This window comes from Lycorma delicatula, chromosome 7 (assembly GCF_047948215.1).
Source record: "Lycorma delicatula isolate Av1 chromosome 7, ASM4794821v1, whole genome shotgun sequence".
Classification (NCBI taxonomy): domain Eukaryota; kingdom Metazoa; phylum Arthropoda; class Insecta; order Hemiptera; family Fulgoridae; genus Lycorma; species Lycorma delicatula.
This window is the reverse complement of record NC_134461.1, coordinates 11639870-11656958: the sequence shown is the minus strand read 5'-3', so window position 1 is coordinate 11656958 and position 17089 is coordinate 11639870. Positions and strand designations below refer to the sequence as shown.

Here is a 17089-nt window from a genome sequence, read left to right as displayed (position 1 = left end):
AAATAAATGATATATGCAAAATTATGAACAAAGAATTATTTTAATTACTATATATCCTGGTTCTAAATTTGACTATGTTATTATGAGTCACTCACAAAATGTAAGTAGAAAAATTAGTTTTATTATTATGAAATAAATTCTAATATTAGAAACCATTAGTATAAAATAAGAAACGATTTGTTTTTATTTTACAGGAATGATGAAATTATAATTCAGGTATACAGTAAGAATGTGTGATTATATTAATGAGTCAATGATTTTAAATCAGTTTAGTCTGCTTAGAGAGACTGCTCAATCAGTCTCACCCTAATGTTAGTTTTCATAACAGCGTATCAGTAGATAGACTTCATAACCTTTAACAGCTATAAATGATATGAACATATATGTAAGCATTTCCTTAGCTTTTCCATATTCATTATTTAAAGCAGAATAAAATTCTTCATGGAGTTTTAACTGAAATATATACTTATATATAATCTGTACATGAATTGGTTAGCAATGATAAGATTAGAAAATGAAGAAAGTAACACAAATAAAATAAAAAAAATACAAAATATAATAACAATAATAGTAACCCTTGAATTTTTTGCATTTCTGTTTGACATGTAACAGGTACATAAATAGATGCTCAAATAATAATTTTCATTAATACCTTCTGAATTGTGATTAATTTCAAATAATTTTTTATATTTAATAATTTTCATGTATTTATTTTAATATTACTTCACGTACTTACATTTTAAATAATTAATATGTAATTATTTGGATTTTAATCACATCTATTTTTTATTTTATATTTTGAGATGGTGCTCTTATAAAGGTTTTATTATGGTTCCCTTGATTCAGGAAAATACACTTTTCCTTTTTTTCCATGGCGTAGCATATGCACTCCTCCTGAGGTGATTTATATAATTTAATATTATGTACCAATCAGAATAAAAGATTTATTTTGTATGTGTATATAGAAGAAGGAATAATGGAATTGAAGAAAGAAATTAAGATGAGAAAAAAATTAAAGAAAAATATTAAAAAATTCGGTGATAAATTTAATAGAAGGGTGAATAAAAAGGAATTGAATAATAAATTGATTATTATATATCTTAGATTGTATAAGTTTGCTGTATGCTATAAAAATTGGTGGTTGAAGTAAACTACAGATCAAAAGCAATCAACATTTACTTGCACAAAATATCACTGATATCAAATGTGAACCTAATAATTAAAAAAATATTGTATAGAATATAATGCTTTATGCTAGAAAACATAGTAAACAGGAAAACCAAAAAGGAAAACGCCTTTGAAATGTGATATTTCAGTAGATGTTCAAATTAGGTGGGATGATAAAGTACAAGATGAATAAGTATAAGAGAACAGTGAATTTGGTGGTTGAATCTTGTAAAGAGATGAAATAGTTGGTCATACATTAAGATGACAAGGTTTAAATTACCTGGTAATGGACAACAAAAAATGATAGTGGAGGGCAGAAATCAAAATTATAGAATCTTCACATAACTGAAGATGTAGCAAGTGTTATGTTGAAGATAGTTTAAATATTATATCAGAAAAGAAAAATGAAAAAGATCACAAAACCAGTCAGATGATAGATACACACAGTCACTTAGACAAAACTAACGCTGCAATGTATTCTTTAGAAAAATTACAACAAAATTCGTTAGTCACTGTGTAAAAACTTACTAATGCGTATAATGATCTCAAACTTTAAAGTAACGGATATCGTCTTTCATATTACTGAATCTTAACAATTTCCTCTACTCCTAATGTTATTATTATATGTGCGCCGCTAGATCGCACATACGACGAGCCAAGCCTATAAAACTGAATTTTAACCGCCAAGATGAGTCGGCTGACATGTTGGCGTTGTGTTCTTTAGTTTTCGGTTTAGATTTTTTGAAAGAAATTAATGCAAGTAATGTTATTTTTCATCATTAAATATGTTTCTATTTTGAGTTTATGTTAACGGCAGTGTTTAGTGCTTTGATTTGTTTTATTTAAAGTTTGTATGCGAAAAGATTTAGTTTTAGGATTATAATCTCTCTTGACTGTTATGTATCATCAGAATACATTCATTTCTTTTAAAGGTTTTGTTTGCATAATTAAAAAAAAAAAATATATATATATATACATATTGTATTTTCGTGGGTTGATAATATTTAAGAGTTGTGCTTACTTTGCATTTTTAATTTTTCAGTATAAACAAATATTAAATCCAAGAACGAGTGCTCTCAAAGGTAGGGTTATCCCAATAATATTTTCTACTGTGAAATCTTAAAACTTTCTTACAAAAATGTGAAAGAATTGATTTACACTTGTAAGTTACTATCACTGTCTTAACTGATTTTTTTCCAATACCACTTATTGTAGTTAGATTATGTGTTATTTAATCATTCCCTGAATAGTTTATTTTGAATAATCCTACTCTTGTCATTAGTACATATCTGTTTCATTGTTACATTTTGTATTTTGTTGACTATTCTTATAAGTCAATAGTACAATAATATTAAACATGATAGAGAACAAATATGCAATGCCTCTAATAGAATTAAAATAAATATGTATAATTTATTAGGGAGAATCCCGAGCTTTTACTTCTTTGTTGGTGAAGACATATTTAAGAGGATCTAGAAAGTTACTGATTTTTTCAACTGGCACTTCTTGCCAAGCTAGAGTAATGGCTAATAGAAGAAAAAAAATCACAATCAGAGTTTAAGCCTGATTCAGGCCCTTTCACTATGTAAAACACAAAAATTAAATTTTTTAAATCATATTGATAAATAATAAATGGCCCTTGTAAGAGGAAATGTATTAATTTAATTATATTTTTTAAATGAAATTTCTATGAAACTGGTGTGACACTTTATTTCAGAAATTATGTATTTGACTTACAGATTGGAGATGATTTTTGTTAGAAAATATATTGAATTTCTTTTATTCCTAACATATTGTCTGCAAGCGAAATTTGGTTTGAGTAATTATAATGTTTATAAATAGTCATTTATTGTTTAGTCAATTTTATTTCCTTTCCATAAGTAACTAATAATTAAGTTGTGGTTCATTTAATGTTTTACTATCAGAAATGGTCAGTTCAAGTTTATATTTCATCATTTGCTGAAGATTGTTGAGCATTCAGCCATTTTTGGTTATGAAACTTACAAACTTGAAATCTGGTAACATTCACACCAGTATAACCCGTGAATGTTAGAGAAAGATTAGGCAGCTTAAATTTACAATTGCAGTATAGTAATAAGATCCATTACATCTTAGAAGCATGCTTAAGCATTAGATTCCTAGACATTTGTGCAGTGCAATTAATGCTTTTTCCTATTTAATAATTACAGATATGCAGTGATAAGGTTTTACATAATTTTCATGTCAAATAGAAGTTTATATATGCCTATTGATTTCATGAGCAACTAACTACAGTAAACTATTTTTTTATTAGAAATAATTTCTAAACTAAGTACCACATCTAATAGCCATTCTACACAGAGGTTAATTTCAACACAGTTGTGATAGCATTAAACAGCACTATTTGATATTTCACCAATCTTATGTGACTGCCACATCAGTCTTAATTGTTAAACCATTACAAATAATCATTAATCCATTAGTAATAAAACTATGACAAATTAATTTTTTAAGCATTAACCTTGTTCAAATGTAATAATTTTAAAGGAAATTATAAATTTTTGTGTATTTATATGAAAATAATTAAAAATGTATCCAGTATCATTAATAAAAATACTTCATCTTTATTATTAATCATTTAATTTTTATTTGCCATTATTTTAATGCTGTTTTATTTATTATTGATTTTATTTTTTTAGTCCTGAGTTTGTATTATTATGCATCTAGTAAATAAATTTGATTGAGAAAATCCAAATACAAGAAATAAATCTTTATTTTATCACACACCTCAAGTGATTTGTTTGCAGGTTTTCTCCTTGTTAGATTTCCAATTCATTATTGCTGTATAGACTATATTTAAAAAAAATAAATATAATAAGATTAAAAAGTTGAATATACAAAGTTTCTCTTTTTTTTTATTTCAATGATAATTGCCAAGTGTTCTGAATCAGTAAAATTAAATATGATGTAGTTTGTAGATTCATTAATGCATTGTTGCTGGACCAAGTTTGTTTACATCTTGCATTACTGCCTGATTTTAAATAATTTCTTAAAGTGTATTGAGAAAAGTATTATAATATTTTATAGGTTTTTTCCTCAAATAAGTACATGTTAACATGATTCATTTATAGATTTTGATTAATCCTCTGTTAATAATGTGTGATTTTGCTAAACATAAAAAACAATTTTATAAAGATTTTTGCAAAGTAGAGTGTAAGTAGAATGTACATAGCATCTAGATTTATCGGGTTTTCTCAGTTTTTTGTAATTGAAGGAAATGAATTTTTCCCACTTTTTATTAATTTGATTAAAATGTTAAAGTAAATCTGTCAAATACCTTTTTTTTTATTAAAAATTAGATTTTTAATGTTTTTATTTATATAATGCTGTAACTGAATTTTTTTCAACAAATTTCAACAATACATTAGTAAAGTGAACAGTAAAAATGATTAATTTATGATCTAACTTAACCTATTTTACATAGGTGTAGTTAATTTCAGTAAACTTTTAAATAATTTAATAACTTTTAATAATTATTTTGAAAGAAGTATTGTATAATAATAAAATAATTATCAATAATTAATTAAAATTGTCATTTGTGAATTTACTGAAATGAATACTGATGGATTGAGTATAGTAATTTAATATATGGTGAAATGATGCACAATGTATGTGTGTCGATTTGTTGTTAAAGTTGGTCAACAGTTTCTTTCTCAATTTTAATATTACCTTTTTTTTATTCAAGCTTAATTTTATCAAAAATATGTGAGTACCTATTGCATAAATACTGCATATAAATAATGTTTCTTGTGATGGAGACTTAGGCTTATTTATTTGTTTGGTATGAAAATATAGGAATTTAAGAATAATGAACATAATTGTTATAAAATAAATGGTGTATTCTTAGATAAAATTATTTATGAATGTGTAAGTATTGTTAATTTGTGATGTATGTAGTAAATCATTTTCACACCAAACAGCATATCCCTTGATTGTGTGATTCTTAGCTCTAATTTTTGCATATTATTGGTAACTAAATTGGATTATTTTAAGGTACTGTTTAAGGCATCCTGGAATAGTCGCTTTAATATTGGAGGTACAGGTAGAAGAAAACAATTGTGCAGGCAGGCAATGTTTGGAATATGTAAAATAAATTGTTAGGGATATAAGATGTAGGGGGTATATTGAAACGAAATGACTAGCACTAGATAGGGAATCTTGGAGAGCTGCATCTAACCAGTCAAATGACTGAAGACAAAAAAAAAAGAATAAAAAAAAGGTACTGTTACAGAGTTAAGCTTTCTTTAGAATGATTATCAGATAAGCTAGTTGTGATGAAAAAATTATTAATATAGAGCATATTCTAATTTGGCTCTATGTGTGTATTCTTGACCTTATGTTTACACCAGGATTGTCATATCTACTGATTTATAATTTTTTATTACGTCATATCATCTTTTATATTTTGTCTCTAGTTTTGAAAACAATATATAAGTTTTTTCCTGAAAATTTTGCCAATTTTTTTGAGATGTACAGATTAGTTTTTGTACTGGTTAAACCAGATTTTATCTTTTAGATACAAAGAGCACATGTGCAAGTGCTGTATACTTTATCAGAATCAACTTTTGCTAATATCCTCTTTGTAATGGGCAGTGTAAAAATGTGCTACGCACAGGATGGATTTTACTCTCAATATATGAAAGTCACAAATTCAACACGATTAACAGTATGAAATTTTTCTACATCTTAAATTTGACAAAACAAAATACTAATTTAAAAAGTGACAGCAGTAATGAGTTAAATGATCACAAACCAAGCAGGTTTACTTACTGGTTAAAGATGACTATCATCAGCAACTATATCATTAAAATGAAAAAAATAATTTTTTTGGAAATATTCAGGCACTAATATTTATCTTTCATAAAAATTTAAACCTTGTTTATTGTTGATCTAGAAATTTTAAATATGCTAATGGTTCTCTAGTGAATAATTTTGGAATACAGTATTTGGTAAAAGTTATTTGTTATAATGGAAATTGCTTAATAACTTTTATTATTTGATAGCCGTTTTATAAATTAGTTTATAAAGAAAGTAATTTCTCTTGAATCTTTATATTTTGTTTATAATAAATTTATTTTTTTCTTTATTGCAGAAGCATTAGTCAACTCAGCAGAATGAGTTGTAAAAAATTAGAGTGTTTTGGAGAATTTGAGAAGTGTGTGTTTTGTAAAACAGACATTGTAGATGAATTAAAGCTAGGCACAATTTATAAATATGGAAGTATCATCACACATTATTTTTGCTTGGTAATTATTTTGTTTATTGGTTTAACAAGTAATACATATAAAATAAGCTTATAATTAACAGTAATATTTTAAGTAAGTGCTCTTTGTATTGAACATTTTTATTGATACAGTCAAAACTCAGTAACTTGATCCTCTAGTTACCTTAATTATTTTTAAATAAAAATTTGTTCCCTTCATAAAGAAAATTGTTAGTAGAAAACTAATTTTAGCTAGTTAACATTTTGAAGCCGTTAACATAATATTTAAATGTTGATAGTATAAAGAAATATTTAATAACTTCTTAAAAGTCAATTTATTCTGCTTTTTTAAGTATTTGTGATAGCCTAATTTGTGCATGGAGAGAAGAGTTGCTTGTTAAAAGAAGCCATCAAATAGAAACTGCATGTGTTTAGTTTGATTCATTTCTGCTCAACTAAAGTTTTTCATTCAGTGTTCTTTATAAATCTTCATTTGTTTTGTTTTCAATATTTAACATCTGTACAGTCTAATTTTGTATTTTACAGAATTCCAAATCTTTAGTCAACATTTCAATAACTCTAACAAAAAAATTTCCTTCAGTTTTAAGTTACCAAGGTTTGATTATTACTATTAAGATCAGGAAGATAATGAAAATGAAATAATGAGAATAGAAGCTTAATCAGAACAATTCAGAATAAAAATGCTAATAGATTAGGAAATGTCATTAAAGGAGAAGGATTTATTCAAACAGTACCAGAAGGCCAGTAGAAGGTGCAAAGAGAGAGTGGAAAAGATAAAAAATTATTGACAGTCTAAAAGGAAATGGAAAATATCAGGAACTCAAAAGTTTAGTTGGAAATAGAGAATGGAACTGAAAATTGAACAATATTTGAACACATTTGTTTTTTCATTTTACATTATCAAGTGAATGTTTGAAACTTTTAAACACGTTAAGTTATTTTATTTATTAGTAATGGATTTGTTTTTGTTATAATTGACTATTAAATGTTTTGACACTATGGTGTCATACTGTAGTAAGATTAATTTATTAGAAAAAAACCAGTTCAGTATATAATTATGAGATAGTATCAACATTTCAAGACTATTTTTGTAAGATGTCAACAGGTGACAGCACAAGGCCTCATACACAGTCACAGGGATCCCTGACCTTCATAAGTCAGTGTGCCAAGAGACATTGTACTATGTGTGTCAGTAGTTGTGCAGCTTGTGTGGTAATTTTTCATGGTAATGCACTATGTGCATTACCACTTTTACAATTTCAACATTAACAGCAAGCTTGAACAAAGAGCAAACATGAAATTTTTGTGTGAAATTTGGCAAATCTATCATCAAGATTTCGCACATGATTCAGCAAGTTTATGGTAATGCTGCCAGGGATCTTGAGAGGCATGCTTGACTGAAAAAAGTGAGGCTGATCTGTAGTTCAAACAAGTGCATGCTCATCGTCTTTTTCAACATTCGTAGCATTGTGCATCGAGAATTCATCCCCAGTGATCAGTTCGTCAGTAGCGAGTTATACTGCCAGATTTTAACGCCGCTAAGGGAGGACATTTGGTGAAAGCGACCAGAGTTGTGGAATACGAAAAAATGGATGCTTCATGATGACAATGCACTGTTACTATTCGCTCCTTACATTTGAGTTTCTCGCAAGACAACATGATCTCACTTGTGTACATGCCATACTTCAGCTTTGGTTCCTGCGGAGTTCACCCTCTTCTGCAGTTGAAAAGCCAGCTTAAAGGGTACTGTTTTGACACCATTGCAGAGATCCAATAGTGGAAGGTAGTTTCCCACGCTTTGAGAAGTGGACTTCCAGGACCCATTCTGGAAGTGGCACAGATGCTGGAAACATTGTATTGCAGTGGAAGGGGACTAGTTTTAAGGTCAGTATATAGGTAAATAAAGTAGTTTCTTGTCAACAGAGCTAGTTTAAAAACTCTTTGAGACCCTCCCCTTATATACCTATGTGCTTTTAGCAGCCTCATGAACAATATTTTGGATGATTTGATAATCTGTCTGTATTCTGTATAAAATAATTACGTTGGTTATGGTAAATGAATATATAGCAATATTTTTACTATTCATCTGCATGTGGATTTGAAATACAATCAGGGAAGGTATTTTTCACATGCTACAAATTTCCTTAATGCATTCTCTTGAAATAGGTTTTTGTCAGGAAGGGCTTGCTGTATAAAAAGCTTGTCAAATCTCACTTTCCATATCCCAGAAAAAAAATTGCTATGAAAAAAACAAATTGCTTTTATCTGTATTTGTGCATGCAAGAGTGTGCTATTAACTGTACTATTATTTCTTTTTTACTTACTGTTGGTTTTTTTTTTTAATGTATAGCACTTAACAACATTAAAGTAGTTAAACAATGTAGAGGTAGAAAGTACATTAAAATATTTAATTACTTGACCGATAAAAGCATGTTAATAGTATAAGAGATAGCATTTAAAAAATATTGTTGCTAATGAAATGTTAAATGCTGTGAAAGCACTCCAGTAATGAATAAAAAAAATAAATAAATAAAAAGAATAAAACTAAATGAAGAATAAGAATAACACTGACTGTTAGGAAAACAATTTTAATTCAATTGCATTATTCTGCTGCTTGAATGCATTTGATATATTTTTCACTCATAGATAAATCGTTTTTTTTTCATCAGTATACCGGGTGGTCCATTTAAATTGAGACACATCTATCTCTCAAAAACTACACATTTTAAGAAAAAATGTTTTTTCCATTTCAAGGAGGAAATATGTTCACAACCTATGTTGTCCTTGATAAGGTCAAATAAAGGTCAACTAATTTTTTAAAAATAGGAACTTATATTTTTTATTGCAGAATCGAATTGTTTGTAAAAAAATAACATTTTGTTTCAGCCTTTTTTTTCTATAATTCAGTTTTTTTAGTTATTTATCTTCAAAAATGTTGTAGGGGCGCCTATAAATTGGTGTGTTTAGTTTCATTAGGTCTGGCCCAGCTGATGTTAAATTTTAAATAAAAGAAAATTAAATTTTAAATGAAAAACAACCAATTAAAAGATTAACTTAAATAAAATCCATTTGGGTTTTAGTTAAATTTTTAATCAAATAGTTCACACAACGGTATGGTACACAGCCTACATATGTTGCATGGTTTGGTCAGTTAAGTTTTGTCGACCCAGTGAAAATATTTGGTTTAATGAATTACTGTTACTTGAAAATTTTTTTTTAATGCTCTATTTAAAATAATTACAAAAGCTTACTTTTCATAAATTACAGCAACAAATGTTCGAAGTGGTCTCCTACTTCTGGGTTAATTCATTTGAAGTGACCCAAGATTGTTGCGTGACCAATTGAGTCAAAATGGTATTGCTGTTAACAGATTTTTCATGATTTTTGAGAGGTTATAACTTTTTTATTAGTACAATACACAAAATTTTTTATTTGCCAGATTTTTATCACCAGTCCCATCAGAGTTACTTGAAACCAAAATTCAAAAAAATTTAGGGGGTAAGTATATCACCATTAGTTGTTTATGGTAAAACTACTAACATATACCTACATATAAAAAATTAATTCTAACTGTGTATGCCATCCCTGCCTCTTGAAAAAGATTACAAAAAGTGAAATTTCACTGTTTTTCATGTTTTACTTTATTGGTAGTTCTCATAAAAAGAAGAGAGAAGATTTGTAAATAAACCAGTGGGCCAGTCTTTTACTTTGAGAAAATACGAATAAATTTCTTTTTGTTTTATCCTTCCAGGACCAATAGTTTTTTAGTTATGATTTTTTCCGTAAACCCTTACAATCACAAAACTCAGTGTGTGCACCGTAATAAAAATGGCCACCACAGGTAAACTGCTTAAATAAAAAATTAAAAAAACAAAAAATTAAGGCCCTGAAACAGTTAGGAAACAAGCAGGTAAGTTTCAATTTTTTTTTAATTGATCAAGCAACCAGCTTATGTTTTTCTGGGACACTTCAAGTGGATTGACCTCTAGTGTTTGTACAGTACATCTAATAAAAAGATATAAAAACAGTGTTAAAGTAACATTACCTAATCTTTTAAATATGTTGATGTGATTCACAATTATTGGTGTCAAAAGATCTGACAGACCTTTTTTGTTTCTTGAAGACAATTTGAATTTTTTAGGAATTTTCAGAAGATTATAGTATACTTCAGACTGAATTATATGTAAGTATGATAAATGTCAAAGCATGATGACTGCAGTATAGAGGAACTTGTTTACAATTAACAAGGTACTGTATAGATAGATTTGTTTGTTCTAACTAATATTGATTTTACTAGAGAACTAAAAATTAATTGAAACTTTTCACTTAAAGGGATAACCTCTATACTAAAAGTTTATTAAAAAACCAGACTTCTAAATTATAGAATTAATGTTGTAAAAAAATTAACAGAACAAAAAATAAAAATTTTGATTTTAGTCATATACTTGAAAATTGTTTGGTAATACTACATTAAAATGATTAATTAATTCATTTAAGTAATATAGATAAATTTGGTTAAGTTGTAAGACTAGAAAGAGTTGGACTGTCGGATGAGATGGAAGGATGATTCTTTTTGAAGATGTAAATTGGGGAATCCCCAATGTTTACTACAGTAATGTCTCATCTAATGCAGTACTCTGATACCCTGATTTCAATATAATGCAGTTTACAAATTGTGGAATGTTTCGCTATTAATGCAGTTACAGTTTCCATATATCGCATTATACAAATTCTTTTAAATCTATGAATTTATATTTGAATTATGTTTTATCCTATGATATGAAATTTTATTATTGAAGACATTGATGAGAATTAAAAATGCATTCTATTCCATCTGTAGTGTGTGTAATGAAATGCAAATGGTTGTTAATTTTCTTTAGTTTCATATTAGGTTTTTTTAATGTTTTCTTAAGTTACATGAATTATCTGATTAAATTTAAAAAATGTTATTGTATATTTTATTTTGTTTTTGTAATTAAAAACAGAAAAAGTTATTAAAATCTAACCCCTTTTTTTGTACAATGTATTCAATGCGAAGTTACTGTGAAGTCAGTTAATTGCATTAAATGAGGGATTACTGTAATTTTAAAAAGGATATATAAAAATTTTTAATTTATATTTGATTTTAGTTATTGTCTTCAAATATGGAACAAAATGGCAATGATCATGAAGGAATTTATGGATTCTTGCAAGAAGATATTGAAAAAGAGATTAGACGTGGAAAGAGATTGGTAAGTTAATGTATTTAGTATGTGTAACATCTCATTAATATCTGCATATGAAACTCCGTATGATCTTAAGTAGTAGTATATAGGTTCTCAGCAAGACAAATAGTAAATTACTCAGATAAAAGGCAGTTTCTGTTGAGTCGATAAATATGACTTGATAAAACATAATTTAGAAAATAATTAAATAAGAAATATGACATAATATAAAAAAAACAAAGTGTAAATAAAAAAAGAAAATGATTACAAAATATGAGGTTATCAAAGCAAAAAATAAACTTCATGATAATGATCTAATATTGTTGAAATTGGACAGACTAGTACAACACTTATTATGTATAAAAACAAATAAGAACTTATGAATAATTACATTGAACAAAATAACTTTAAAAAGTAAAAGACCCAACAAACAGATACTTAAAAATTGTAAAATATTAAATGGGTTATGATAAATTAAATTATATTATAATTGAAGATTATATCCATATAATCACCCCCAAAACTCATTGGATTACCAAAATTACATAAAATAGATAATCCTGTACGACCTTTAATAAATTTTAAACTGGCACCTGGATATTTCATAGCTAAAATAATAGATAAAATACTTAGAATAAAAATTAATGTTAACTGTAAACATAATGTAAAAAATAGTTAATCATATTAAATTCTATTAAACTTAAACACAAAAATTGTTTTTTTGTGGATAAACATATCTTATGAATAAGATGTGTATATATATTTATAGCCCAACAACTTCAAATAATGAACATTTTATCATAATTTATTTCACTAATAAGACAGTGGCATTATATCCAACACAACAAAATAAATAATTTATAAACAGTAACAATATCTTAATTCAAAATTTTAAAAACCATTGATTTTATTGTAATTATAGAATTAAATACCAACTGAAGATATGGGATCCCATGAAAATTAATTCTTGGAATTAATATGGTAAGTTTAACTTATCGATTTATTCTGTATTGGTGGTTTAAATTTCATTTAATATATATATTCAATAGAAACTCATTTGCTTGCTAATATTTTTCCCCATAATCGACCCTGTATTGCTATTTAATTTTAAGAAAATAAGCATATTTTGTCATACACACTTTTCTCACAATTGCGAGCTTACTACCAAAGAAAAAAGAAATTTAAATTTGAAAAGCGCAAGTGAATCAATATAAAATAAAAGCTCAATCACAAAACAATTTAAATTAAAGCGGGAATAACGAAATAATGTACTTTGGTTATGTAGTCTGACACACAAGTATATTATTAAAAATAATTAACATTAACAATACAAAATATAATTTTTTTAACATAAATTGAACATATTAAGCATATCAAAATTATATGGAATCATATATTTTGAATCATATATATTGAATCATAGAAAACACATTTCCACACTGCTCGTCTGTCATATTTAAAAAAAAAAATTTCTTATCATTAATTTTTCTCTTCATATACATAAGAATACTTTCCTACACGTATAAAAATAATGATGACCTCTCATCGAATACACCTATTCACCCAGTCTCACTGTCCTGTCTTATTGAACAAAGAACACATCACCACTTCCGTGCGATCCAACTCAAACATATTTCTCCACTCCATGACTGCTAAATTCACACTAGCCCTGAAACAAAGAATGTCAGTCTGGCTTCCCCCACCAGACGCCCGTTCGTATTTATGCACGTACACACTTTTTTCTGAGAATGTATATGCTCTCACCAGCCCACGATGACATCACCATCTGGCTATCCAGACCATGTCATATATAAAAAAAACAAAGCTATGTAATACAATTTCTTATGAAACTAATTACGTTTATTTAACTATTAAAATAATATAATACTATCTTGCCTATTTTCTGTTTTTAATATCAGCTAAGCCAAGTGAATATTATCTACCTTTTAAAATATTGAAACTTTTTTTTCTTTATGACTAATAATATATATTGTTCGTAAACTAACAAAATTTAGAATGGTTACACAATTACATAATTTTTTTGATAAGTAATCTTTACAAATCTTACCTTATTATATTCTGAAGTGATGAGTGATGATAACAGTGTTTCTGAAGTTTTTGTTGGTGTGGTATACCTGAAAACACTCAGGGATATGCAACGCTAACAGACATTTTTCACACTCGTACCGTGTTTCACTTTTTTCTTCCGTGCTTTGCACGCAACACAGCTTCTGGAGGGTATTTTCTTGATGGGATTAGGAGGGATAAATCTGACAAAATGTCCCCAATTTCCTGCTTGCAGTCTAACATGGAATATTCCAGTTTGGGTGCATCCATGTCTAAAGTAATCTGGTAAGAGTGACCTGGTCTGTTATGTCCTTAGCCAGCTGAATTCCTAACCGATTGAAACTGGATTTTTTCTTGTTACTTTTTTTAGTAAGCCATATGAATTGAATATGCCAATGTAATGTCCATGAGTTAGAAGAAAATTTTCTTATATCTCTTGACACACCTCATGAGAGGGAAAGATGACAACTGCTGATCCTGTCTGTCAATTGTATTCATTCAATTATTATCACCTATAACTGCTTGGGGCTTCTGAGTTGGGGTTTTGGTTTTTCTGTCATTCCTGTAGGTGTCATATTGATATCTGTATTAATAGTGGATAAAACATTTACTTCTTTTTTATCCATCTGCTTCAGAGCGATGAGTTTGTGTGAAAACAATGTAACTATCTTTCCCCTTTTTAGTTTTGATTTTTTTGAATTGGTCTGGCATGTTTTGTCTTTTGGCTCTAACCGTCCCTACTGCATGTGTGTTCCTTCCAGTTAGCCTTAAAAACAATGAGTACCAGTTTTCAACAAATGCTGTATAACCATTGTCCAGATATGGTTGCATGAGGTCCATAACAACAGCTTTACTAGTGGTAATTTCTTTATTGGCTGGCTTAGGTTTCTTTCCTGTATAAATATCAGAACCTGAACAGTAGCTGCTATTTGATTCACTAAGTTTGTGGAACTTTATTCCAAAATTTGCTCTTTTTTGGGGATAGAATTGGATGTAGCAGAATCTACCTCTGAATTTCATGAGACTTAATCAATTGCAACATTTTTTTTAGGATAATAAACATTTTTGAAATTTTGTTTTAGATTATAAAGATTGCAATTTGTTTAGACTGTTTGCAGAGTCAGAATTTTCATTGTTTACAAAATGAAGAAATATAGAAATAAATAATCTTCTATATGGCATGATTTCAGAAAAGAAAGGATTTTGGATTGATTTTTTTATGGATTAGTATGACTGAAGTGGTAGCTTTATCACCTGTGCCATGAGAATACATAAAGAAAAGTATGCTTAAATTTCATCGGATGTAGTAGAAAGCCAAGTACTTCTTGATTTTGAATTAGGATACTTTGAATAGAAATCTGTTGTATATTTATTATTAGAACTACTTTCAGAATTACTTTTTTCAATAATGTCACTTTGATACATCACTATCACCTTTGTTTATCATATTTTCAAGTTCCTCCGCAGAGAGGTACTTCTTAAGGTACGCCATTTTTGCTACTGTATAGTTGGGGAAATCACCGAAAACAGATGCTTGTAATTCGTGATCTATTAAGAGAAATCGATTATGTTATACACCATTCAACAGATCGATTTCTCAGAATAGTATATAACATGTCATGCCATCTATTGACGAAAAGAAGGAAACTCTAAGAAGAAGCTACGGTTGATCAGTCCGTCTCACAGCCAGTAATGTAATACTGAACTTGAAATGTGTAGCCAGCTGTGTAAGCCAATGGGTTAACTGAAATTTTACCACCATAGTATATATAATACATAATTATATATTACTTTAATGAAATTAATCTTTTTAAGATTCATATTATTCTGTACTATTAAATTGATACAATTAATTCTATTTCTGTTGTTAACACAAATTTATAAATATTAATGAAGATGACATAAAATTAAATACATTAGAAAAATATTAAATGTATATAAATTCAAACAGAATTTCAATTTGATAAACTGTCAGACTATGTTTGAGGGAAATGTAATTTAATACAAAATTATCATTATTTTAGTATTCATATTTTTATATTTTTGTTAAGCAGTAATGGTATTATTTCAATCATTACTGAAGATGCAGGATTGAGCAAAAGTACTTTCATGAAAGATATGTCTTATCTCAACATTCTGTACTAGTTGATTTATTTAATAGATATATATATATATATATATATATATATATATATATATATATATATATATATATATATATATATATAGCTAAGAGCTTATGATCCACTTAAATTAATAAACAATGCCATCTTTGAAGAAACAAAAAAATATCAATTTAACTAATAATTTAAAAGAACTGACATCCCAACTGAAAGAAATAGCTGAAGAACTAGCCCCTATAAACCCAAGAAAAAACACCAATGGTGGAATGAAGAATGTGACAAAGCATTCAAAGACCGACACTGGGCTTGGATCAACCACCAAACCCCGAAAACTGAAGAATCTAACCATGAATTCACCAAACAAAGGAAAATAACTCAGAAAATTATAATTGGAACCAAACTACAAGCCCAAAAAAACATGATTCAGCATTTGCTGAATCAAGTTTTTTGGGCTTGTCTTCTATTTAGTTTTGGGCTTGTTTTTTATTTAGTTTTATTTGGTTTTCTTGGAACTTTCTTCTATTTAGAAGAAAGTTCCAAGAAAACTAACTCCCGAGACTATTATAAAATTTTTGGTCAGGCTCTTCAAAGATATGAACCACCCACCCTTATGGTGAGAGGAAAAAAAGGAAATATGGTCCACACCAATAAAGAAAACGCTGAAATTTTGGCAGAAACCTTCAATAGACTCCTCAACTGTGACCCCCCAGAGCTTTTTGAGATTGACACTGAAACTCCAGTTAAAACTTCACCGGTAAATATCAACCCGCGAACAATTCAAGAAGTTCTCGCAGCCTTAAATGAAATAAACTATAAAGCAAGCGGAGAAGACCAGCTTTTCGCAGAACTCTGGAAACACTCATCAGTTTATTCAGTCAAAACTTCCCTACATCTATGCCTCGTGAAAATATGGAACGAAGAAAAACTTCCAGAACACTGGACCACAGCCCTCATTCATCCATTACATAAAAAAGGGGATAAAACTAATCAGGAAAACTACAGAGGGATATCTCTCTTGGATTGCACATATAAAATAATCATATGCAACCGATGCAAAGATCAACTTGAATTGGAACTTGGGGAATACCAAGGGGGATTTAGGCCATGGAGAGGTTGCCCGGAGCAAATAATATCCCTAAAACTTATGATGGACTTATATAAAAGACGGAAAAAACAACTAATAATCACCTTCGTCGACTTTAAAAGGGCCTATGATTGTATACACCGACCATCCATGCTGAATATTCTGAGAAACCTGGGCCTTC

The 17089-nt window shown here is 28.2% G+C and overlaps 1 protein-coding gene across 3 annotated transcripts in view; it reads left to right on the top strand.

Moving 5' to 3' along the window:
- The first annotated feature begins 1850 nt into the window (after positions 1-1850).
- LOC142327269 (uncharacterized) overlaps positions 1851-17089 on the top strand; it is a 90739-nt gene continuing 75500 nt past the window's right edge. For 2 of the 3 annotated variants that reach the window (XM_075370154.1, XM_075370152.1), the window contains exons 1-3: positions 1851-1927; positions 6299-6452; positions 11560-11661. In XM_075370154.1, the coding sequence (XP_075226269.1) occupies positions 6321-6452; positions 11560-11661 (234 nt within the window). In that variant the 5' untranslated portion in view covers positions 1851-1927; positions 6299-6320. The other variant, XM_075370153.1, reaches the window with a different exon arrangement.